At 57.1% G+C, this 26,080-nt stretch overlaps 1 protein-coding gene across 1 annotated transcript; it reads right to left on the bottom strand.

Moving 5' to 3' along the window:
- Window positions 1–1,552: 1,552 nt before the first annotated feature.
- On the bottom strand, window positions 1,553–10,799 carry CHST3 (carbohydrate sulfotransferase 3). The gene is made up of 3 exons (XM_075154164.1): window positions 10,724–10,799; window positions 3,882–4,116; window positions 1,553–3,732 (listed from the first exon to the last, which is right to left on the bottom strand). Exons 2-3 carry the CDS (start codon window positions 4,031–4,033, stop codon window positions 2,502–2,504), a joined length of 1,383 nt encoding a protein of 460 aa, XP_075010265.1. The 5' UTR covers window positions 4,034–4,116; window positions 10,724–10,799; the 3' UTR covers window positions 1,553–2,501.
- Window positions 10,800–26,080: the final 15,281 nt, after the last annotated feature.

Raw genomic sequence — 26,080 nt, 5'->3', positions numbered from 1 at the left:
GGGAGTCATGGCTACGGGGGTTTAATGGGAGCAATTAGCCCCTGCGGAAATCTGCATGGGTCGGGAGCGCGTTTTCTTTCTGTCCTGTGACATTTTTGATGGGAGGCTGGAGGGTGTCCAGGAAGAAATGCTCTTGCTTAGCTCGAAGTGACAGGCTGGAGCCAGCCGGGGCTGAGGCCGGGCAGGCAGCGCAGGTGAGAACGGGCGGTTTTCGCCGTCCCCTCCGGCCTCAGCTCAGCTCGGTTCCCCCGTCCCTCGCCGCTGGCGTTGTATTTCCCTTTATTTGTCTGTCCTTCCCCCCTAGACCTTGCTTTGCCCAAGCCCCGAGGCTCCTCCGTGCAGGGTGGGATGGGGGGGGATGCTGGGCACCCCTCTGACGTCCCCTTCCCGGCTCCTACAGCCGAGCAGCTATTTACCCGAGCAGCTATTTACCCTTCGTGCTCTTTTGCAAAGCAACAATTAATTAAGTTTCTTTGCTTTGCAAAAGCCAGCCTAACGGGTACTTTTGCAGAAGCACAGGAGAGGCGTTCGCCTGTAACCGTTGCCCTGGGTCCGGCCGCGTTCCCCCTCGTGCCGGCCGAGCTCCGCGGGCTTTTCCCAGCGCGCAGCTGCGGGGTACCCGGCCGACCTCGGCGACCCCGCCGCTTTCCCGCTGGGAAGCCTCCGAACAAAACCCGATTCACTCGGCAAACCCAGGGCCGCTTGCGATGCCTGCGAGACAGGGAGGGGGCTGACGGCTCTCCATGGCCTGCATGCGAGGAGGGTATGGCCCACACTGCTCAATGCAAAGAAAAAACCCACTTTTGCACCCTCTCCCCAGCCGGCTGGCGTCGAGCACCCTGGCTCCGCACCTTGAGGCCAGATGCTCCCCGGCGAGAAGCGACCGCGCTCGGAAAAACTCTCCAGCCGGCACGGCGAGCGCCCAGGGCTCCGGCATGGCTGCTCCCCGCCGGCCGGCCCCGCGCTCCTCAATGCCGCCTCTGTTCTCCCTCTTGGGTCAAAAACGCGGCTTTTGTGAGCTCGCCCCAGCCGTGGCTCGACACCGGAGCCCTGGTGCATTCCTCCCGGCTGCCCTCCGCCGGCAGAAACGCAGCCCAGCTGCGGCCAGCCGCCGCCGCCGCCTGATTTTACTTATTTATTTTTGCTTTCAGCTAACAGCTCTGGCTGGGGAGAGGCGACGTGGGGCTGCTGGCCGTGCCCGGGGGGCAGCGGGGACCCCTCGGGGCTCCCCAGCAAGTCTTAGGCGGAGACAACCGCTACCCTCCACCGAAATGCCTGGCTTCTCCCTCGGGTGGCCGCCATAACCCAAAATACAGGGGGAGTAAAGGGATGTGCTGCAAAGCAGGCTGAAAATAGGCGTTTTAATTCATTAAACGTGAATTGGAGGGGACAGCTCAGCACCAGGCTGAACGTCTGCACGTGGCAAACACCCCGAAACTCCCCGTGCCCCTACTGAACCCCAGGTCTCCGTCACCCGCCGGCAAATATTTCTGGGGCTCCCCCCGGGCAGGGGACACGCACGAATACCGAGGAGACAGGAGATGCTTTGGACTCCGAGCCGTTGTATTTTTGTTTTTAATTAAATAAGTCCGACCACCTCGCAGCAGGCGCCGAGGTTCGCAGTCACCCTCGCGCGAGGCGAGTGCAGCCCCGGCACCGGCCGCGCTCCGCCGGAGGTCGGGGGGGGGGTTACAGTCCGGCGGTCCCCAGGGGCTCTCCCGGGGGCACGTGGTGGTCTCCGGCCCAAATCCGACCTCCGCCGCCTCGGCTCTGGCTGTCTCTCTCTTTCTTTGCACACAAATTCGTTGTGCTGCTCCGGTTTTTGGGCTTAGCTCCTTGACTGCCTCCCCCTCTTCATCACGTAATAAATAAATAAATTCGCCTGGCGACACTGGTATGTAAATACACAGAGGAAAAGAAAAAAAAAAGGGAAAAAACAAACCCCAAACCCCCCAAACCAACTTTGAAGAGCACCAAACCACAAAGTCGCCTCATTTCATTGCAGCCCGCGTGCCGGCCGGCGCTCCACGGGCGAGTCCTGCCCCGGCACGCCTCCGGGGCGGTTCCCAGTCTGTGCTGGCGTATGAAGGCACTAAACCAGTAAGGCCTCTGGGGTCCGGGTCCTTGCTGGCACTGCGGGGGTCTCGTCCTTGCCTCGTCCTAGCTGCGGGGACAATGCGGAGGCGTTCGGCCCCATCACCCTCCGCTTACCCTCCTCTTCCTTGGTGCAGCCCCCAAGACGGGGAGGTGGCCCCAGCACCGAACTCCCCGCCGCCCCTCAACCTTGCGATTTCCCCGTTCTCGAAGAAATTGTGTAATTCAGGCTCTGCGGGACCCCGAGGTCGGCTCCGCTGGGATGCTCTGGCTCCCGGGGCTGCCGCTTTCCATCCGACAGCAGCAAGGAGCATCTCCGGGAGCGGGGACCCCCAGATCTCCTCCGGGTCGGCCGGGAGCGCGGCCGCAGCCCCTCGTTCACCCCCGCCGCCGTGCCCCCCCCGCCGTTACGTGACCCAGGCGGGCTGTGCCTCCTCCAGCAGGCTGAAGGAGCGGTTAGCCAGCGCGGCAGGGCTGCCGGCCAGCTTGTAGCCGAAGAGGCGCATGGCCGGGGCGCAGGCATCCTGCACCACCTGCGCCAGCTTGAAGGGGATGCTGAACCGCCACTTCTCGAACTGCTCGGAGGAGTTTTTACGGGTGGAATAGACGCCGCTGCCGTCGCGGGGAGCCTGGGTGTTTTTGCCGATCCACTCCTCCACCTGGGGGGTGAGGGGGAGCCCGGCGAAGCGGTACATCTCCTCCGCCTTCTGCAAGGGCGCCCGCGCCACGTCCTCGTAGCGTACCAGCATGTAGCGATCCCGCAGCCAGCCCGGCCGCCGCAGCCCCAGCTCGGCCGACAGACGGATGCTCTCGCAGTTCCCCCGCAGCCGCTGCACCTCCTCCTCGCGGAGGGGAGCCTCCCCTTCGGCTGCCCATTTTTTCCAGGTCTCGTACTTGCCGGAGAAGGCCACCATGCGAGAGGCCAGGACGGCCCGGGGGTCCCGCACCAGCTGGATGATGCGCACGTCCAGCCGGGGGTCCTCCACCAGCGGCTGCAGGAACTCCAGCTGCCGGATACGCACCGTCTTCAGGGCCACGTGCTGCTTGCGGCGGCACGCCTCGGCGGCCAGGGTGATGTTGAGGGGGCCGCAGCGGCGGTTCTTGCAGTGGTACTTCTCGAAGACCTTCTTGGCGCTGGGCGTGCAGACAGGCTCCTCGCAGAGAGAGCGGCTCGAGCCTCGCCGAAACATGAAGGGCGTCAGGTGGCCCTCGGGTGCCGGCGAGATGAAGCTCTCCAAGATGTAGAGGTCGCAGAGGAAGAGCTGCTTGAGGACATCCCGGTAGACCAGGGCCGAGCCCACCGCGTTGGCTCCCCCCGGCTCGAAGGTCACCGTCCTCTCGATGTGCCAGAGGGGCTCGAAGAGGTAGAAGATGCTGCCTTGCTGGTTGAAGAACTCCCCCACGAAGGAGGAGCCGGTGCGGGTGGTGGCCATCAGCAGGACGTGCCGCCGCGGCCCGGGGTCCCCGTCGCCCGCCAGCTGCAGGGTGACGTTGCGCAGGTGAGACCTCAGCTGGGAGAAGGCGGCGTCCAGCTCTCGCAGGGAGGCCAGCGAGCCGTTCTCGGCCGGCGCCGGGCTGGCCTCCGTGCCGTTGGCCTCCGCCAGCGCCTGCGGGGACTGCTTCAGCTTGTCCGACACCCTGCGGGGAGACCCAGCCCAGCCTGGAGGGGAGCGGGACCACCCCCGTGTCCCGGCGGGGTGTTTCGGGGGGCGGGGAGCACAGGAGCTCGGGATGGGGGGGAGAGAAAGGGTTAAAAGCGTGGGGTGGCTTAGGTACCCGCTCCCTACCTGGAGATGAAATTGTTCTCCTTCTCGATGATGACGAGGCCGACGACGAAGACCAGCAGGACGGCGTACTTGCTCCTCATCTTCAGGCAGTGCAGAAGCTCCCAGAAATCCTGGGGCAAAGCGCGTCGGATCTCCGTGGGGGGGACGCACATGGCCCCCCTGCCCGCCGGGGAGGTGTCCTGGGCTAGCCGCCCGGCACCCTCCGCCCCGCCGGCGCTGCCCGCGGCGGCCCTGCCTGCGGGGAGAAGGAGGGTCAGCGCGGTGGTGGCTCTCTGCGGGGGTCGGCGGCTGACCCTTCCCACAAGAGACGACCAACAGGGTCTTGACAAGAGCAGTAAAAAGCCGGGGGGGGGGGGGTGGGGTGTTTCCTCCCTACCGCTCCCATCCCTCCCAGCTGCCCAAAGCTCCCATCGGCTGCTTCCCCTCCTTCCCGAAATACGTCTGCCCGACAGGACCCCTTTCCCGCGCCTCCGCCGGCCGCCCCTGCCAGCCCTGAAACCCAATCCCCTCCGCCCCGACAGCTGCCTGCTCCCCGCCGGCCAAAAACCTGCTGACGGCAGCGAGGGCCCACCCAGGTGCGAGAGCAGCTCCTCATCCCCATCCACGGGGCATCGCGGCTCCCAGCCTCCGGAAAGAGCTACTTTTGGGGAGGGTTGTAGGCTCCGCCATAGGGCCCCGGCGTGGGGCCGCCCGGCTTCCGCCTTCCCGTGGCACGGCGGCGGCGGCCGCTCAGCCACGAAAATGAAACACAGAGGGTTTCCAGGAACAACAGGGGGCTGGAAAACGCTGCTGCCGCCGCCGCCAGTCCCGGCTCGGGGCGGAAAATGCTCCTGGGGGCTTTTTCCAAAAAGAAAAAAAAAAAACAAACCCAAATGACGGTGCAGCCGCTCGGTGCAGGATGCAAAACCCGCCAGGAAACTCAGCATCCCCCCCCAGCAGAAAAGACCCCCCCCGCAGCCCTCTTCCTCTTCCTCCTCCTCCTCCTGCCAGCGCCGACGAAATCGGGGTGATGGCAGGAGCCGCTCTGAGTTGCACCAAACCCACGGCCCAAGTGGGACACGGTGGAGATTTTGAGGGCCAAAGCCACCATTTGGGACCCCGGGGCACGGGGTCGTACGCCCGGCGTCCGGCCGGCCGCGTGGGTGATGCCGTTTGCTCATCCCGCTTTCTTGGCCAGACTTTCGATGACTCAGGGAAAGTCTATTTAGCTTTGGTCTGGCTCCCGCCAGCGTGACCCCGGTAGCCCTGCTTTCAGGGGTGAAGGGGGGGACCCCGGCAGCGCCCCGTCCTTTGGGGGTCACCGGGGTTTGCCGGAGGGGAGATGCCCCGGCTGAGCCGCGGCACCCGCAGCCCTCGGCAGGGTGTGGAGCGGGGAAACCCTGCCAGGCATTGCATCACGCCCAAACCTCCTCAACGCCGTTCGTGGCCAAAATGTGCTTTTTTTGGTGTTGCTCACTGTATGCCACTCCCGCTGGGAAGGGGGGACAGGAGGAGCGTGGGCAGGAGGAGAGGGACGTGCCCCGCGGCCAGGACAGCATCCCAGCCTGCCGGGTCCCCAGCCCTCTCTGCGAGAGGACCAGGAGTTTCCCGGCTTGAGCAAACCGCTCTGCTCCCGGAGCTTGGCTTTGCGCCGACTCCTTCCCAGCAAAAGCTGCTAAAAAGAGACAGCCACCCCCACGCACCCAGGAACCCGGGGCTTCGGTGGGATGCAGGGACCCCGGAGAGCCCCGGCGGCTCCCGAGCCCCCCCGGCTCCCTCCTTGCCCCTGCAGCGAGCGGCACCGACATCCCCCCGCACGGGTTTGTGTGTGTGTTTAACAGCCCTGTTAGTTCGGTTTGTCAGCACGCCGCTCCGCGGGGACAGGCCAGCAGCCGGGGCAGGTGCCTTTCACCGCGAGTCCCCCCTCCTCGGTCCCGCTCGGTGCCCCCGTGACGACAGGACTTGTCGGAGTATTTGAGCAACCGAGAGAAGAAATAAAATATGCAAAGCCTTCGGCGTGCGGCCGCGTCTCTCAGCGCCCGGTAGAGCTGCCGGCTTTGCTGTTGCAAAGGACTTTTGGGTTTGCGGCATCCCGGGGAGCGGCGGCGGCGGTCAGCATCCCTGCCCTCGCCTCCCCGGCGCGGGGGACGGTCCCCTCCCTGCCCGGAGCATGCACACAGAGGGGATGGCATGCAACCGCTTGCTCAAACAAAATCCCTGGGCAAAGCCAGCCCGGGGTTTTCCCCCTCTAATGTCCCCAGACCACAAATGATGCACAGACCAGGAATTATTCACAGGGATGACACAGAGAGCCATTTCCAGCAGCGCTGGCAAAAACCCCGATTCACAGGCTCAGGGCAGACATAATTCGTTAAATAAACAGCCGGCTGCAAATGTCCTGCCTGGGACCCGCAGGACGGCAGTGACAAGCACGGGGGCCCTTGCAGGGCTGAGCCTCGGGGCTGGGGGACACACGGGGTGACCCGGCGAGGCTGCTCAGCATCCTAAAGCTCTTCCTCGCTGGGGCCCACGATGCGCAGCCCGGCCGGGGCAGCGAGCAAGCCACAAGCGTCCCTTTGTGAGCGGGAACAGAGGGGCTCTGTGCGCCCCGCGTGCTCCCCTCCGGCCGCCCGCCGGGGCTCCGCCGGGCCGGGAGGTGCGGGAGGGCGCAGGGATGGCTCCCCGCTGCTGCGAGGAGAGCCGACGGGATGCTGCTACCACCAGCGCCCGCTCCCAGGGGATGCGTGCCCACCAGTGTGAGCAGACGGACAGACAGACATCATCTCCAGCGGTGGCAGGCAGCAGCTGGCCAACGCTCTCTTCTTACTCCGCACATCTCAAAGCAAGGCGGAATAATTTCCACGGGCGCTACACTGAGCCACCCCGGAAAGCGGCACACGCGGCTCGGGGGAACTCCCCCGGCGCTGCTCCCTGCCTTTTCCCATCCCTCAGGCTGGAAATGCTTTTCATTTCAGCAAGGACGGCTACAATTCCCACTGTCGAGATGATAAAAGGCTTTGCGGATTTCCCAGCCGAGTCAAAGCAAGCAAAGGGGCTTTTTCTTTTGAGCGGTGGCGGGGGTTTTGTTCCCATGCAAAGCTGCTCACGTGGATATCCGCCACTACTAGCAAGTTAACTTAACCCCACCGCAGCAAGAGGGAAGGATGGAGGGAAGAACTTGGAGATGCCAAATTATTCAAGTCTGCTGCAGCGCTCGCTGGTCGGATGGGTGCTCCCACGGGTGCTGTAGGTGGGGTGAGAAGAGCAGCGCAGCCCCAGGGCAGGGACGGCAAGGCCCCGCGGCCAGAGGGAGGAGGGAAGGGATGCCCTCGCCACCCTTCTGCAGGGCGTTTCGCCTGCCCCGGGAGAGAGGAGAGGGGGTTTTCGGCCTCCCCAGGCAGAGAGCTGGGAAAGGGAGGGTCTTTCACGAAGCCTTGGGGCTCTCATCCCCCTCCTCTGGCTGCCCCGAACACCTACCCGGTGGGATCCAGGAAAGGAAAGACGCCTGCGGGCTGGCGGGGGAAGCCAGCGAGAGGTGCGACTGGATGAAGTCACATTTTCCTCCGGTGACTCAACAGGCAACAACTGAGCTCCCCGACGAGGAACGGCGGTGAAGCACCTATTTGCAAGCTCCCTCCCTGCCCGAGATCCCTCTGTCCATCCAGCTCCCGTGCATCCCTGCCCGGCTCCCGGGAGAGGGGAGCCTGTGGGGACCTGTGGCTGAGCTCGCTGCCCCCGGAGTAATTCCCTCCGCGATGCTTTGCTTCATCAGATTAACAGCGGCAGCGCGAGCCAGCAAAACACAGAGGCGGAACAACAAAGAGAGAAGGCGCACAGGCTTATCTGCTCTCCCCGCTGCTCTTTGTCTGCAACCTGGGGGGGAAAAAAAAGCACCCTGAGCTCCCTCTGTATTTACTCTATCAACTGTTTCCGCTCCCGACTTCCTCCCGAGGCTGGCCTTGGGAAACGCGCCACTGACGCTTCCCTCTTCCCTTTCATCTCCCAGCAATTTTCATCCTGTCCCTGGCTCTTCTCCAAGGCATGGCACAAGCGCGGCACCGCTTCGGTTTGCCTCCCGGCGCAGCTAAGGAGGCTGCCCGGGCAGGTATTTTTTGCTTAAAAACATGTGTATTCAAGCTAAAAAAGGGGGAAGGAAAAAAAAAAGTCACCTCCTACGATGTTTATAAAGTTGCCTAGAATAGCCCCAAGTCTCGTCAAATTGAAGCCTGGAAACTGCCCATCAGAGGAGAAAGTTGGGAATGCAAAATCCTTCTGGCTCGGGCGGGGACAGGGCGCTGGTGCCTGGGGCAGCCCCGTCCCGTCCCGCCGCCGCACAGAGAGACCCCGGCGTGAGCAGGGGCCGCGTCCCTCGGGGGGGACGGGAAGGGCAGAGGTGCTGCCCCTGGCTCGAGCAATCCCCTGGGGACATGGCCAGGGGTTTGCTCCTCCATGTGTTCGATCCCTCAAGATAAGGCTAGAGCCAAGCTTGTTTCTCCTCTCCTCATTCCCTTCCTGGCTCTGCCCCTCGGTCCTTCAACCCGCCTTGGCTTGGTCCTCTGCTCTCCTCTTAACTGGGCACCCAGGGCAAAGCCACCCCCGGGTGCTGAAGCACGCAGGTGAGGGTAGAGACGGGAGATTATGCTCAGGAGCAGGAGCAGCAGCAGCAGCAGCACTGGTACAACCAAGCACTGCTTAAATGACTTGTTTTTCATTGCATGTCCTCTCAAATTCCAGGTGCATGAGGTCGTCTTCCATCCACTATTTATTATCCACCCGAGGAGGCACACTGAGCTCTGGGATGACCCAGACGAGCTGTCCTTGCTCCTTGTGTCCCAAAAAGCGCTCCCCAGAAGGGATTTAGAGCCTGCTGTCGGGCACAGTAATGCCAGTGACAGGACCAGCCCCGGCTTCGTGGCCAAAGAGCTGGTCTTTGCTCTCCCTCACCTTGGCTGGTGTCCAAAGAGAGGTGTTTTCTCCTGACCCAGGAGAGAGAAGAGCTGCTGCCGCCGCCTGAGCCCCTGGTGAATGCGATGGGACTTTCAGAGACATGAGTGTTGGGCAGAGGGGTAAAACCGCGCATCTGCAGGCACACCAGGCTGCGTTGCCCTGATTTGATCCAGACCAGGAGCCAGCGGGGACCCGCTGAGCTGGCTAACAAGCCTATAACCTCGAAACCAACTTGCTGGAAACCACAGATGCTGGTGGGGTGGCTTTTGCAGCACCACCTGCAGCAAAGGTGTGCGGCCAAACACGCCAACCTGCCGGGTGGCAAGGGGGTCCGGGGAGCAGACCACCAAGACAGGCAAGAGGACCGCCCGGCTCCCTTTGCTCAGCACCGGCGGCACAATGCTGGCCGCTGTGCGTGCCATCGCCCCCCGGCCGCGCTGGGAACCGCAAATGCCCGTTCCTGCTTCAATGAGCCCTTTCTCTGGGGCGCAGAGTCCGCGGTCCCTCCCACCGCCCTGTGCTCCTTCTCCCCACCGCTCCAGCCTGGAAGCTCCTCTGCCAAACCCACCCTAAAAAACAGGGACACCACTCGCTCTGTGTCCCGCTCCGCTCCCCTTTCACCCCAAGACAGGCGTCTGTAGCCCTCCGGGGACCTCCGGGAGGGACTGGTGGCGAGACATGTTCACTGGGGGAATAGTGAATCCCTGCTGCCCTTGGGAAAATGCAGACCTTGTGCCGGTCCTGGCAGTGCAGGGAGACCAGGGGTGTGAAAATGAGTCCTACACCGAAGCAACTTGGTAAATGTGGGAAAATCACAGAGTTAAATCCCTATCCTGACATAAATCGTTGACCGTGGAAAAGGAGACGCTTTCCCCCGGGGACCGAAGCCAGGTTCAGGATCTGCGGTGCAAATGTTGCGGGGTGCGGGCAGCTCCCGCAAACGTGGCAGGGAGCGGCTGCCAAAATCCCCGCAGGCGCTGAGTGGGGACTCTGCCCGGGCGGCCCTTTCCCCCCCAGGTAACCCCACGCCAGCCAGGTCCCATCTGGGTGCCTGGGGCCCGTAAGGTGCCGGTGGGATGGCCATGCCCCAGCTCCGGTAGAAAAGCCGCTGGGTCCCGGTGGCCAGGAGCCGGCCGAGGGCCAGGGTGCCCCAGCGGCCCTGGGGCAGGAGGGGAAGGGCTGAGGACAACTTTCCAGTGCTTCCTGGTAGGGGCTGACAGGCCGGATGATGCAACTCCGGGATGGCTGTGAGAAAGTCTCCTTTTCTCGACCCAGACGCGCTTCGCTTTGGACGGAAGCTCAGGGTCGCAGCTGGAGAGCTCGCCCTTATTTCATTTATTTTTTTTTTCCTCTTTTTTACCCCGAAAGAAAGAAAGGGAGCGAGCTGCTGGGGCGGTCCTGTGCCGAGAGGACTTTCTCTCCCCGGGCAGGGCGCTGGGACCCGGCTGCCCCGCCGGCGGGGAGGCATCGCCGGCGCTGCCCCGCTGCGGGAGCGGGCGGCGGGGGGCCCCGCACGGAGACAAAGGAGCGGCCGAGGCCGGAGGGAGCACAAAGGAGCCGGCGGAGCCCGGGGCCGCCCCCGCGGGGGGATGCGGCCGCGGAGCCCCCGGCCTCCCCGCGCCCCGCCGCCACGGGCCCGGCCCCGCTCCCGCTGCCCCGGGGGGATGTGGGGGGAGTCGGGGCGGTGGCCCCTCTTCGCACGCCCAACTTCCCGCAACTCCGCGCCGGGAGAGAAAGGCCCGACCCCCGCCGCCATCCCCCTCCCGCCCCGGGGTGGCTCGAGGCTCCCGCTCCCGGGGACTCCGCTCCCGGGGCTTCCGCTGCCCATCGCTCCCGGCCCCCGGTTGCGCTCCGGCTCCAGCCCCTGGTTGCGCTCCGGCTCCAGCCCCATCGGTCCCGGCCCCCGCTGCACCTACCCGGCGGCGGCCGCTCCGCGGGGCGAGCTCGCCTGGTCCTGCCGTGCGGGAGGAGGGTGGGCTGCGGGTCCCCTGCTTTTCTTCACGGCGCTGTCATCCTCCCTCCCTCCTTCCCTCCTTCCCTCCCTCCCCTCTTCCCTCCCTCCTTCCTTCCTTCCTTCCTCCCTCCCGGGGTGGCGGCGGGGGGGAGCGGTCCCGGCGCCTGGACGCGGGTCCCGGGGCGGAGCCGGGCAGGGTCCCCGGGCCAGCCTCCCCGCTGCCTGCCCTGCCCGCTGCCTGCCCGCTGCCTGCCCTGCCCGCTGCCTGCCCTGCCCGCCGCCTCCCCGGCACGCCGGGGCTGGAAACCGGGAGTCGCCGGCCCCAGCCCTGGGATCGCCCCGGGCTGGAAGGGGCCGCCTGGGCGCGAGGGGGTGTGGGGGGGAATGGGGGGCTGGGAGCGCACAGACACCCCGGGAAAGTGCCCCACCAAGGGGAGTCCCCTCCCGGGCAGCCTGGGGCGATTTGGGTCGCAGGCTCCTGTCCAACCTCCCGCTCAAAGCGGGGTCACACCGGGGTGGTCAGGGCTTAATCCTGCAAACCTCCAAGGAGGAGCCAGCACAACCTCTCCAGGCAGCCTGTTCTCGTGGGGAAAACATTTCTCCTTATATCCACTCCGAACTTCTCCTGTCCTAGCTTTCACCCTCCCACCACCTGAGGAACCTGGCTCCATCTTCTCTGTGACCGTCTTACAGGCGCGGGAAGGCTCCTTCTCCTTATCCCTGGACAAAACTGGCTCCAGGGCCAGCACCTTTCTCCCCAAAGTACTGAACTCCGTTTTCTCCCCATACAGGAGCCATGGGTGGGTTCGCACCACGCGATGGCCGAACACCACGGTGTGCTGTGCTGGTAAGCATATACCACGGTGTGTCCCGGGAGGGCAGGGAGTCAGAGCATCTTATTGGGAGTGGACCGGGAGCTTCGGGGGACACTGGCTGTCACTGTCCCCACAAGGCAGGATTAGGGTCTGGAGCATTAAATCGTATAGAAATGGCTATTCTGGCTTATGTACAGAAATTCATACAGCTCCCTCAGAGCTGTGTAACGTTAGACACCGAGGAGCTGAAAGACATCTGGCTTTGCATGCAGAGAGAGATCCGAAAAAGTAGTCCCCATAAAAAGTTTCAGCCCTCTTTTGCATTCCTGGCATAGTTTTCCTGCTACGCATGTGGCATAGGCAAAAAATGCAGGTTTTCTTGGCATTCATGTGCGATGACCTGCATAGCTCGTTAGTGGCTTCCTATTAGCGAAGGTAACATGTTCAGGTTAATGCGCGGAGTGCCAGCACCGTGCTTGCAGCAACAGTGGGTGTGTGCAAACCTATATGCGTGTGTACTCATATATATGTAAAGACATATATTAACGTGGCGGGTGTTGCGGACCTGCCCGGTGTTGCTTGGAGGCGCGTGGGGCTGGTGGCATGGTTTGTATACAACCATCAGCACAGGAAAGCCTGGGTGTGATGTTTATGGTATAGACTCCATCCGTCCATACATCCTTCTGCTTTTTCTGGTTGTAGCGGGCATCCCACAGCCGGTAACTCTGCAATCCGGCTGCAGACGGGCACGGCAACTCTGGTACACTCCTGCCGCGGCTCTGGCTCCTGCAACATTGCCGATGGAGCCAGGGTGAAGGGCAGCGTCTTGCAAACTCTGCCTAAATGAGGCAAAACCAGGGCTTGCAGGATCAGGCCTGTGTAGGCTGTCAGGTTAATCACGTCAAAAAGAGCGGATAAGTCTGGCTGGCCGCACACCACAGGAGTTTCGTGGGATTTTGAAACATTTTTAAGCTCCTTGCTTGTTATTTCAATTGAAACAGGGAATTCTGCCTCGGATTTTTGTGGGCAGAGGAGATCTCGGTGAAAATACATCCCTAATATGTAAATAACCTTGAGATGAGGGCAGAGAGGCCGGTGGGGAGCAGGACACCCACGCTAGCAGGGTGTCACTGCCTGTGTAGGATGCTTCTGCGGTTGTCCGGGGGGGTGGCAGGAGCAGAGGAGGGACCCTTCCCCACGCAGCTGCACCGTGGGGTGCAGCCTGGGCTGAAGCCCACCCACCCGAGCCGCGGGGTGCCCTCCCTGCCTGCTTTGCACGCACACGCGGAGCTCTGGATGGAGATCACCTTCACGCTTCATCAATAAATAAAGCTGGCACAGGGAGGAACAAAATGCCTTCTCCTCCCTGCAAACTGCCGAGCGAGGAGACGGGAGAGGCAGAGGGTTGTGTTTCCTCCGTCTTCACTAGCTGCGGGATCACATTCCCTTTGTCACCCACTCCTCTTTCCCCAGGGATAACAGAGACTGTTCTCCTCGCTCCCAGTGTTGCACACGCGTGTGCACGCACACGCCTGTTGTGCGGGAGGAGGCAGGGGAGTGGTCCCCAGAATGACATCAGGAGCAAGGCAAGGGGGACGTGTCGCTATAGCAACGAGGATGCTCTGGGTTTTCGGGGAATAAAGGCATCTGACGCTCATTTTCCGCCCTCAGTCCAAGCTGATGATGTGGCGTGACCAGGTTGGACTCTGATTTAAAAAAGCCTTCACTGGTCTTTGCTCTGTTAGAGCTGGGGCAACGTCTGCTTAGAAATTTCCCTGCGGATTAGGTGTTGTGAAACTCTGTAGCCACATCCCTTCAAGCACCGTCTGGTGACATCTGGCACCAGGACATGGTGACGGGGCACCTGGAAATCGTCTGGAAGCTGCGGTGCAAAGGAAATCCAGTTTTCCTCCGCTTTGGTGCTTCCCCCGGAGGCACTTCATGATTTTATTTCCCAGGAGGTCGTGATGTGGCTTGGAAATGAGAGAAAGTGGAAGGACGCCTGTTGTCCGAGGTTATGAGATGGAGAAGGTGCCCTGGCTTCGTTTCAAGGCTGAATCTGCAGGGACTTATTTCGGATTTATTTCTTGCTCCCCAGAAAGTTGGAAACCTGTTGGCAGCCTCCCTTCTGCTTTTCATGGCCAGGTGCCCGTGCCGTGGTGAGCTGCTTTTCAGCATGTTCCTTGGAGAGGTGATGGTGCGTGGCAGGGGGACCGACCTGCCAGCTGCAAAATGAGAGTCGCAAACACCCCGATTTCCTTTCGCACGAGGACCTTTTGCAAACACAGCCGGGAAACATCATTCTCCAGCAGCCAAAGGGACTTGGGTGCAGTGGTTTCAGGGGACAGGACTGCACAGGCACCTGCAAATGGCAGGATTTCCAGCCTGGGGACAGGGAGGCAACTGCTGATGGGACCTGCTCCCAGCTGGGGCTGGGCTGAGGACTTCCTACGGCTGCATGAGCTGGCCTAGGGTCAGGACCCATGTCAGAAGAAGGTCACTGCCTCCTCTCGCCCTAGAGTTCCTCTAGTGAAAGGGGTGGGGAATGTAAAGCCACATGAATGCTCAAACTTACAGCACCGGTCCTAGCGCAGAGCCCGAACTGGCCAGCCAAGATCCGCCTCTGAAGAGGGAGAAGGCTTGTCTCAGTGCCAGGGTGTGGGTGTATCACCCCCGGAGCTGGGAGCAGTGTGCATGTGGGTGCACGCACAGGCATCCCAGAGCACTAAGGCTACTTGTGCCCCCAGGGAAAAGAGAAGAGCCGAAGAAGAGCCCCGTTTTCCAGCTGAGTGCACTGTGCCTACCCATAACCTATACATGACCTTCTCAAGAAAAGCACTCTCGGGTGCTTTAAGGACAGCTCTAAGAGCTCACTGGCTGTGGGCTGATATGAGGAAGGCATCAATGCGAAAATCTTTTTTTTCTTCCAAGGGCCGGATGCCATTTTCAATCACTGATCCACCCGTCCTTGGACGTTTTCTCCTGGATGACCTTCCCACATAAACTTCGCAAGGGTGTTTTCACCCTCTTTGCCAAGGCTAGCCTGCTTATCAGAATGCAGAACTATTAGCTGAAACTTTTCCAGTTCTTTTTTTTTAATGATCTTTCAATAATTAAACACAAACCCCACCTATCCGGAAACCTCTCCCCACGTAACTATACACGGGGTGTTTCACCCTTTCTGCCGCTGATAGGTCCCATACCAAAGACTATAAAAAAGCCAGACTTTGGAACGAAGTGCTTTAACACCATCTTTCAGGTAACCGGAACCGCCGCCCGCCGCCCGCCGCCCGCCGCCCGCCGCCCGCCGCCCGCCGCCCGCCGCCCGCCGCCCGCCGCCCGCCGCGGGCTCTTGGCGCCACCTGGCGGCGGCACGCCGCACACCAGTAATTTGCCAACTGGTGCCCAGTCTCCCAGCCGCAGCTCCTTACTGGGAGCGGGTGCTGCCTCAGGGCCGGCTTTGGGGGGGTTCCTCTCCCAGGAGGGGCCGTGCCTCCTGGTCCTGCAAGCTGGAGGGGGAAAGCGAGCGTGGCCAGCGCCCACATCTGCTTTTTCGGTTCCTCTCTTTTTCGGGTGAAGCAAAAAGCCTCCGGCTCCTGCCCGCTCCCTGCCCAACCTTGCCTTTCCCCCGCAGTGCCCGTTCCTCTCTTGAGCATCTCTGCTGCCACCGGGAGCCTCTCTCTTAATTTTAATGCTTCTCCTTGCTGGCAGAGCCCCTCAGGGGAGTGTTTCAGAGCGATGGACCCGACGCCAGGATGCACGGCTCTGGTATGTCAGCTTTCGAGGGGGAGGTGCTGCCTGCATTGCCATCGAAGAAGAAAAAGCAAATTGCCCACGAAGTAGAAGAGGGCAGCAAGCCCAAACAGCAGCCCTGTTGACAGGACCCAGGGGCTGGGGGAGATGACAGCCAGCAAACAGCATGGAAAGGGCGATCCATAAACCGGGAGCGTTTGCCGGAGGCTAGGCCTGACTCACTAACAACATCTGGGCCTGGGTCCGTTAAAGAAACTAATTATTTGCTGCAGGGGCAGCAGGCCAAGGTCTCTGCAAGGGAAACAGCAGCAGCGTGCTCGCCATCCGGCGCAACACCGCTTTCCCATGGGCGGTTATTCAGGCCATCCTCTGCTCAGCAGATGACCGGAGGAAGGAGTCGCTGCTGTCCACAGTGAACTGATGCTGGGCCAGTTTCTACCCAGTATCTGTGGTGACGGCTGCTTTCTTGTGTTTGGTTTTTTAGCAGCCCTTTGTAGGCAAACTGGCTCGTGCAGCCCCAGCAAATCCCATCATTTGAGTTCCCCGGAAAGATTTTCAGTTGATTTTTTTTTCCCTCCCCCAGCAGGTATGCTTTAAACAAGCGGACATAATTAGGATGGGACCTCAGTAGGAAACTCAGTGTTCACAGCCAACGTGCTTTTGAATGACCTCTGCGCATCCTTCCCTCACTGCCTCCTGCAGCCCCCGCACCCATCATGTGCAAGATCTTCAAACGCTCCGCATTTTCTGTTCCTTTTTCAATTCTGCTTCTCTAAAACTGCTGACGGCGAAAAAAAGAAGTTAGTTTATTTTTAATCATCGCAAACACTTTCCAAACCTGCAATGCAAAGATTCACTTTGACATGATGAGAGCAGCTGAGCCAGGGGGACGTCTGGCGAGAAGAGAGGCTGGCAAACCTTAAAATAGTGATATCAGTAGAAAATGCCTCTCATGTCCCCATCCCGGGAACAGCCAGCAAGGCCAGTCTGCTGCTTTCCCAGGTGAGCAGGAAGCCTTGTGCTTTCTGGTTTGGCTTTTTAAGTCTCTGGCACAGAGAAAAAAGGTGAGTGAGAAGAGCGGGGGGATCACATGTAGACTGCAAGCGTATTTGTACCGGTGCCATTGGCTTTGGAGCTGCACTGCAGTGAAAAAAATGCCATCAGGTACCTGTCAGCATCTTAGTAAGGTCAGCAGTATCCTCAGCTGGGTAAAACCCGGGTCTCCCTGCTCTCTACAAACGCGGAAAACCCCCTGTCTGAGCACCCCGCTCTCCCAACACACCATTCAAGGCAGGGAACTTTATTTAGGATCAGCCAAATAAAGCTCCTTTTGCCTGATGTTCACGGCTGGGAGACTGACCCAGACTGATAGCAGGCTTTTCTTTCGGATCAGCCTCGTATGAAGAGAAACCCCCTGCAAAAAGGAGCTGATTGTGCTAAACGGCATCAGTTACCCACTCTGAGCATTAGCGGGAGGGGAAATGTCTGCAAGAGTGACTTGTACCATTTTCTCCCCTCCGAAAGAAGGAAGTAAGAACTGCCTTTTACTGAGAAGTACTCAGCACTGAGAAAACCCCAGGGGTGACTCAGGTTTTTGGGTGCCATGTTGCCTGCTGGGTTTTGCTCAGGAAGTTTCCACAGCAGAGCAGGTGTTTGCAACGGGATTTGCAAGGTTGCACCAAGCTTTCTCCATGCTTCTCTGAAGCCTGTGCTATAAAACTAGAACATGTAGCTTTGCTATGAGGTGGGTTAGCTGCTAACTAACTCCTCTTAAAACTGGTGGTGTAATACGGAGGCACAGGCACACACCAAAGTGAGTGCCAGGGATGCTCTCTGCTGCAGGGTGTCCTCTTCTGCTCCTCACCGAGAACATCTTGAGGTGGTCTTAAGAGTATGAAAATAAATTCTGGCTATGGCGACTTACCAATTTCTTAGCCAAACCCTTGGTGTCAAGACGTTTGTGAGACGGTGTGGTTTTATCAAAATGTTCCCAAATGTTAATGAAACCTTTAAGAAACCTTAGGCTGGAAGAGGGTCCTCAAGCTGAGTGCTCTCATCAATGAGGTTTATTAGTGCAGTTTATTTCCTTACCTAATGTGTCATTTGTATCTCATATTTTCTATTGCCCTGCTATTTCATGATGTGCTTAAATCCACCTAAGGCAGGGAAGAGACCGTCCTGTGCTCTCTCTCTGTCCCTGGCACATGTTCCCCCTCCCTTCTTTTGTGTCACCTGCAGCAACGTGAGCCTGAAAACTTATCTTTTATTGCTTTTCCTTTGCAGGGTGAGTTTCTAGTTGGATCAGGAGCTGATCAGGTCCATTCAGGGTCACTCTGTCCCTAGATAGGGAAGTGGCAGGAGCGCATGGCCAGGGTGCAAGAGGCAGCAGGGCAGCCCCTTCCAGCATCAGTTCAGGCATATACTTTCACTCTGAACATCACTGTGGACCCAGAAACCTGATCTAGCCCTGTCTGGACAGACATACATTCATCCTATTCTAAAACACCTTTCAGGTTTGAGATTCCCCAGCCACTGGCTGAAGGATCGGAGCTCGCTCTTGCGCGTGACTGCTACTAGTTTGCTTGACTGCCAGTTTTTTTTGGAGGGGGTGTTTTAATTCTTCCTGGGGCTCAGCCACTGTTTGCAGAAGGGCAGACGGTGGCTTCTGACAATCCCCTAGTAGTCACGCTGTAGTCTTGTCGGTCTGCTTACAAAAGGAAGATTACATCTCTGCCTGAAAACCTTGTCTGGCTTGCTGATAACCAGATCCTTGCTACTTAACACACAATAAGGGTACCAGGACCTTTGAAGCCTTGCTCACAACAGGGAAGGGCCTTTCCAGTGAAGAAGCTGAAACAAAAGTACCAGAGCAGATAAAGAACAGAGAACCAGTATCTGCCCAGAAGCCAGGGGACTTCACTGGCATGTCCATAGGGTCAGCCAAGCCCTGTAGCTGGACCTCTGGAAGATCCACCTCTAGGAAATGGCACCGCTGCGTCCTGGCAGCCTGCAAGGGTGAGACACGCTTCTCCACCTTGGCAGCTCTGGATGCGGTGGGTCTCATTTGAAGAGCGTGTTGTGGAATGAGGGACGGGGGCAGGACCCTCCTGGTGTAAAGCCCATAGGTCTCAGAGAGAGAGAAGGACCAGGTCCACCTTGGAGATCATCTGCTTTGTGTGGACACCTATAGGAGGAACCACCACTACATGATGGTCTTTGAGTGCAGCAAGAGAAAATTTTGACCCGCCGGTAGGGAGCCTGTCATCGGACCGGCTGTTCAGAGCAAGCTAGGAAAAGATTATGGGGAAACCCAGACACTTTTGTTAGAAATCACTATAAATTCCACATATCTTCTGATTGCCCCAGGCAGCATCAGGAAAACCAAGTAAGAGCAAAACCTGTTTGCTTTCTAAGCTTCCCTGTGAAATAGGAGCAGCTCAAACCTGACAATCCTCATTTTTATGGAAAAACAGTTTCCAAACCTCTCAGGGTTAATTAACTCTCATTTGCAGATCTGTTAGCAAGGACAGAACATGGCTCTGAACCTTGTCCAACTAAAGGAGCACAGAGAGAGATCAGCCGCAGCTGAACAAAAAAATTACAACCTGAGGGGAAGCAGCTGTTGGGTAGGTTTTAAAGGGCAGCTGCAGCGTGGCCTAATGAAGGGAACTGGGAATGGGGAGATTCTTTTGCATCAGGTTAGTGGCAGGCTCCTGAGATCTTCTGGGTCAGTTTCTCTCTGTGTCCTTCCACAAGTGGTGGATTTGACCCAGTGTGTTAAGCCAGGAATGACATTTGCTGTTCTTTACAGAGCGGTTTCTTGCATTTTTCTCTTTTCTATGGGCTCAGCCATGCTTTTGTTCTGCAGCTGGCTGGATCACAGTGCCCAGGGTTGAGAGCTAACTCCTACGCCGCGCTGCCCTTCCCTCGGGAAGGATAAGAGGGCTTTTGTTTCTTCTCTGACGTTCACCATGGCAAACAAAGCTCAGCAGAACGGTGAGTTTTGATCTAGCTGTTTCCTGGCTGTAGCTGAGCTTGTGTGGGTATGTGGTGCTGACTTTTCTCAGGTCTGTGATTTACCAATTGAGGATTAAAATAAGCCTTTACTGAAGCAGTTCATTTCTGGGAAGAGGTGAAGAGCAAGTCTCAAAGACACACATCAGGTGATGATCATGGAAATTGTGATCGCCATGGAAAACCAGGCTGCAGGCTGGCAATACTCCATTAGTCACAGCACTGCCCATGGAATCCATAAAACATCTCTATTGCCCTGCGTTTGCTGTTTTGAGGAGATGCTCAAATGTTTCCCCAGCTGCTGTTGGGTCAATGGTGGGAAGGACACAGAAGGGGAGGTTGCTAGCAGGGAAAGGTGCTACTGAATTCTCCTGTGAAATCCAAAGGTGTTGAATTGTAGCTGTCTGCCCTTCTCGTGCTGCAATCCAGCTGGCTTTTTTTCCTGGTGTGAAACACGCTTTTGCTCTATGAAACTGGAAGATGAAGAAACAGTAAAAGAGGCTCAGGAAGTTTGACATGGGTCAGCTCTCTGTCAGACTTGGAGCAAGCAAGGGATGAACACTGCAGTGGGCAGCTTGCTCCCAACCATTTAAATCCCAGACTCAGCAGGGACAATGGAAGAGGGAGATTGAGTCTCTGACTGTATTTTTAGCCTTTTGTACAAGAGGGCAGAGGGCAACTATTCAGGTGCCCACGACTCTGGGTGTGGGTTGTGTGCCACTGGTGACCATAAGATGATGAAAGACCTTGCGGTGGAAGCCACAGTAGCTGAACTCGCCACTTCCCCCGCTGTGTCCTTGTGACTTTGATTAATCCAAACTCGTGCCAGTTTTGGCCAGCGGTTAGCTGCTGTTGCAAACTTCATTGAAATCCACTGCCTGGCTTAAATGTCCTGGACAGCGAGCGCACAGCTGGTGCAAGATCACATGTGGAGAGGTGCTGCCTGATGCCTCCTGAGTTTGTGACCTAGAAAAGGGACTGCAGACTTTGCAACAGCAGAGTGACCGGCGAGCAGGCAAGCAGCGGTCCCTGTGTGATCCCTTCTGGGATCTGACTTCTGGGGCTGCTTATTAAGATCTCGGACTATACGATCTCCCCGATCTATTCCCACTCCTTTCCCTACACACCAGCTAACACCCTATTTGCTCATCCAAATTTTTGAGGGCAGCTTACTTGGGCTTTTACTTCCAGTCCAAATTCTTCTGTTTTGTACCTTCTTCCCTAAATAATCTGTTCCCTTCAGTGCCTTCTCTTTTGCTTTGGTTAATGAGGGAAGAGAAAGCAAGTATTTCAACAGTGGAGGAAATTGTATGAAGAAAGTATGGGGGACGGGTGTCTTCAGTCTGGTTCCTTACAGGAGCCCTTGGAGCATTTTGTCCCCTGCCAACTCTTATTTTTTCTGCAAAGCCTTTGTGCTTTTTCTTAAAGCCATGGCTCCCGGAGTCCCGTGATTACCTAATCACTTCCGTGTGAGCTGAATCAAGTCAAAGCAGATTTTTCCATCTGCTGTGAAAGGGCTGGATTGAAATAGCCTGCACTGCTGAAAAAACCCTTAGAGCTTCCAAGTATAATCCTTGAAAACCTGCAAAGCAGAAAGCAAATAAAAGGAACTCAGCCCCATATTTTGTAAAAGGTTTTTGGTTTTGGCAGGCAAGTTTTGCCCATTTCTGTCTGGCAGTGCTAAAAGCAAGGCGGTGGCATTTGGAGTTGCCGGTCCTGTGTTGAGAGCTGAAATGAGCCCAAAGGCAATGGTCAGGTAAAGGAGGAGGAGGTGGAAGATGAGGATGGGGAATGTGTTGCTTTTTACCTCGGAGTGAATGCACGGAAAAGAGGAATATCAGACTTTGCGCTGTGACACCTGAGCAATGCTCAGTTTTGTTCCCTGGGGACAGAGCCATGTGGCGGTAGCGCTTGCTCTGCCCAAGGGCCTCCACTCCACACCAAAAATTACAGCGAAAGAGAGACCCCACACACATGGGGTCCCCACCCGTACACTCGCTATCCCCACCCACGTTAATGGCAAGGCCTGTCTGTGCCGTTTGATATTTGCTTTGGAAAATGCATGCCCTGCTTGGCACCGGGGTGCAAGCAGAACTCCCTGGGAGTGGAGTCTCCTTTGGGAAGCTGACAGAGCGGTGGTCTTCGGTCGCGTGACCCAACACCACCCGTGAATGCCCCAGCAGCTTGCCAGGGTATGTCAGCCAGGGCTGGGTGTGGTGATTTTCCCCCCGCTAGGCTTTGAAGACCCAAACTAAAAACCTGCTTATTTTTGCAATGCCATCCTTTCTGAGAGGGGCCAGCTCTTAAAAATGGGCTGGGATGGTTTTTAAAAGATTGTGGGTTTTCTATTGGTTTTTTTGATAGAAGTGATACATTAAAAACACCTTCTGGAAAGTGGCTCTTCTGTGGGATAGATGAGCCTGCGAAGACCTGGCTGCTCTAGAAAGCGGTGGTGAGCTCCAATGCAAGAGCACAGTGTGACTGAGGGAGGGAGAGCAGTGATGGGCAGCAATAGGTAAGGGCGCTCTTCTGCTCATTCCTATCTTTTACTGCAGAAACCCTAAAGAGCATCAAGCCTGCTCCTCTTATTGGAGAGGATCTCAGCTCCCAGTAAGCAGCCCGAGCCATCTGCTTTGAATCTTTATAGACAAGCTGGGGAAGAAAAAGGGTACTGCTTCCTGGGGGCTGCTGGGGAGCTTTTTCTCTGTTGTAGCATGAGCGGGAACCAAAGGTGCCCTAAAATCCTCCTCCTCTTTTGCTTCGTCAGACTTTATTTTCTTGGAATTTCTGATATATATTTTTAACTCCATTATTAATTTTCCTTTATTTTCTTCCTGGGTAACCTAGATGTATATTTCTAATGTTGTTGTTTTTTTTTTTTTTTTTGAGGGAAGTAGGATTTACAGAAAAACATACGACTTAATTCTCCTTTCCGTTTATAAAAAGAAAGCTGTTTCTCCTTCAAAGGTTGTTTCAGAGGTTTGTCTGGCTGCTTTCTTACTGCTTACAACCCTGAAAAGATGACACAATGAGAGCAGGAATGGGATTTTGCATCTTTGTGCATATCCTTTAAAGCATGGGCTTTTCGAGATGCTGCTGCTGCACTGTTGATTCCCCTGTATCTAGGAGGAATCATCTGCTTTTCTGGCAACTCTGCGCTGGTCAGAAATCCTGGTTCATGAGGGCAAAGCATTTATGGCTGCTGACTCTTTGTGTTGATCTACTTGGTTTGAAGTAACAGTTGCCCTGGGATATGGCCAGCCTTGGAACAGGGGTCTAATCCCAGTAAGCAGTACCTAAAATGCTGAAGAAACCTTGAAACAAAATGCAGCTTGTAACTACAATGTAAAACTTGTGACAGCTGACAAAGGAAATACTGAAATGAGAATTAGCTGCAGTGATTGGAGGCTTTACGTTATTTTTTGCTTGCAAAATCCAGTGCACTTGATGTGACCCCTTCTGATAATTAAGTTGTGGCTGAGCTGAACGTGGGAAAGAGTATGGCCCGCGATCATGCCAGTGTTAATTGAGAGCTCTGCTGCGGTGCAGCTGCCAAAAGGGGATGGTCCTCAACTGCTTTCACCCCGTGCTGCCGCAAGCGTTCAGACAGCGAACTGGATCCAGGCGAAAAACTGCCTGGGGAGAGGAACAGATCACTCCTAAAGCCATATTGGTCACTGGGCCGGGCAGAGGGTGCGGCTGGTTGTGCTGGTGTGAGGGGCTGAGAGGCCGGAGAAGTGTAGGGTTGCTGCCGTCTCGCTCCCACGGCCCGGCCGGCTCATCGCATGGTGCTCTCTGCACCCTGGGCTGATTCAGGCCACTAATCCAGTAAAGAACCATCTGGTTCTGCGGGTCAGGGAGTTTTTGCTGTGTTAGGGAGCTGGAGCAGCCCAGCACGGGGGCTGACGAGCACCAGTACCAGGAGGGAGGGGACACCCTGCTCTTCCACCCTGTCCCCTCCCAGTGTCATCAAGCTGCAGCTTTGCCCTCGGATGCAGTCCCTGCAGCATCGCCTTCCCGTTCGGAAAATGCTCTGATGCCTCCTGTTTTGAGAAGTGCGTCAGAGCGGGAGCTACTTCTCTGCAGCCTGTTAGTGGCGAGGAAGGGGGGCGTGCTGTGGGGAGTCTGTCTCTAGTCCAGCCGGGACCCGCAAGCCAAACCATTTGTGAGTCATGGGGAGGCTGTTCCTGCTTGGGCTGGAACAAACTTCAAACATGTCCAAGGCTCTTCCCGAGGCTGCCAGGCTGTAATTTGTGGCTGGCTTTGCTTCCTCTCCGACGGCTTGCTGCAGTCTGAGTGGAAATGCAAAATGGTCCAAAAGCCAGGCTGCTGTAGAAAATGCCTCTTTTTTTTTTTTTTTTTTTTTTTTTTTTTGCAATAAGAGCACTTTTCCTGCAGAGCTGGCTGCGGCAGGCTGCAAAACCAGAGCCTGCAGGGGCCTCTGGCTGGCCTCCCGAGATTGCCAAACAGAGATGCCTCGTGTGCGCCGCTTATGCAAAGTGAAGAATTTGGCTCGAGGAGGGCGAGGCGATGGTGGAAGGAATTTATGTGCCGTAGGCATGACAAAACCAAGCATCAGGATTTCTGGAGCCAGCCGGGCTTGGGTGCCAGCCCGGTCCAACTGGTTGGTAGGGAAGGCAGTGCTCCTGGACGCCAGCCCCTGGAAAGTGAGTCATGTGTTTTGCTGCAGGAGAGTCCCTTGCTCGGCTGCAGCTTTCCAGCCTGAGGGAGGACAGGCTCTTCCTACCCACTTTCTCTATGCAGAGCATGTGCCTCCCAGAAAATGGGGCTAAAAATCCAATTTATGCCGGGAAGGCTCCCTTCTTTCCCAGCCACAGCAAAGTGACTCAGCTGTATGTGACTACGGACAAGCCATGGTTCTTCCTGAGAAGCCTCATCTGACACCTTATCTGGGAGGTTTATCTTCAGGAAAAACCCCAAATTTGAGCAGAAGCTCAGCAAAAGCGGAAGGTGGTAGGCAGACGGCAGGCTGCTGCAGTTTGCATCCTCAGGGCGAGGTTTCTCTTCACTGCAGTTGGTCTTCAGGTCTGTGAGCTGGACCTGGCCTCAACAGGCTGAGCTGCCCTTCGGGGTTTCCCACTCTTGAAAACACTCCCATCGTTGATGGCAGACGGCCAGTGCTTGAACTCTTGAAGCCATTTTATTTTTTTTAATTCCATTTTTAAGTGAGAGAGCTAGCAGGCAGTACGGCTAAACCGGAAAAGTTATGTCATGGTGACAATTTGTCAGGAAGCTGCTGGCCAGATATTATATGTTCCGTACTTGAGAGGAAGAAAAAGTCCCCAAATCACAGAATCACTGAATAGTTTGGGTTGGAAGGGACCTTTAAAGGTCATCTAGTCCAACCCCCCTGCCATAGGCAGGGACATCTTCAACTAGACCAGGTTGCTCGAAGCCCCATCCAACCTGACCTTGAACGTTTCCAAGGATGGGGCATCTACCACCTCTCTGGGCAACCTGTGCCAATGTCTTACCACCCCCATTGTAAACAATTTCTTCCTTATATTTAGTCTAAATCTATCCACTTTTAGTTTAAAACCATTCCCCCTTGTCCTGTTGCAACAGGCCCTGCTAAAAAGTTTGCCGTGATCTTTTTTATAAGCCCCCTTTAAGTACTGAAAGGCCACAATAAGGTCTCCCCGGAGCCTTCTCTTCTCCAGGCCGAATAACCCCAACTCAACTGGAATTGGCGAAGCTCCAGGGAAACCTGGGCTAACACGGGCGGTCTCGGTGCCCGAAATGAGGACGGATGGGGGTGGCACCCACTAGCTCGATGCTAGTCCTTCCTTACCCCCGTCCTTCGGTTCCCAGAAGAAAAACACCCTGCCTGCTGAAATAGCTCTCCTGTTTCAGACAGTCTTATTTAACCCCCACTTCAAATATTCTTCACAAAGCTGGGTTGTTTTTGTGTTCCTAAGCTAGTAGCTGACTGCCGGTTAGAAAGTCGGGGCGCCTCGTCAACACTTTGTGTGCACTCCTGAGATAAGAGAGGCACGCTGAGCCCTACCTAGGCAAGGTGGCTTTAGCACCAGAGTAAAGGTTGCTTGTTTAGTCTGGTCAAAATTGCTGTTCGGGGTGGCTTTCTGCCTGGCTGATTCAGTCCGGGTCCCGTTTGGGAATTACCTAAGAGCCCTGGCTCCTGATGGGGGGGATAGCAGAGGCTCAGGAGGCTCCGAATGAAGCTGTGCTGACTGGCAGGGGGCAAAGGCCCTGTGTAAGCACTGAGCTCTCCTGCTGTGTCTTGCAAAGAAGAGTGCGATAACACGCCTCCCACAGTGGCTTCTTAGCTTGGCTTTTAATTTTAAAAAGGTCGTCATAAGAAGAAGAGAAATGCGCATTAGCCTGTTTGGTATAGACTGGCAAAGTGAAACAGAACAGATCCACTTCCTCCTAACCTTTAAACTGCAAGTAAACCTTAAATGTTATCATGTTATCAGGTCTGGTCCTTGAAAAATGAACATGTGGGTAGGGACCTAACATGGTAATACCGTGTATGCCCTTAGATGAACGGCAACACCTTGAAGATCCTCACGAACTGGGCAGGATAAGCCTTGCAGATCGTGAGCGCTTCAGATGAGATGAGTGTTTTGTGAGTTACGGTGAGGCAGCAAGGGGGACACACAGGCAAAGCTCTCCAGGCTGTGAGAAGCACCTGGCGTATTGGGACCCTTCCTCCAGCAACAGAAAGCCCCGAGCGTGGGTTTAAAAGAAGAGGG

The sequence above is a fragment of the Calonectris borealis genome, chromosome 7 (genome assembly GCF_964195595.1).
Source record: "Calonectris borealis chromosome 7, bCalBor7.hap1.2, whole genome shotgun sequence".
In the NCBI taxonomy this organism is placed as follows: domain Eukaryota; kingdom Metazoa; phylum Chordata; class Aves; order Procellariiformes; family Procellariidae; genus Calonectris; species Calonectris borealis.
The sequence above is the reverse complement of the archived record's forward strand: the minus strand, read 5'-3'. Positions and strand labels throughout refer to the sequence as shown.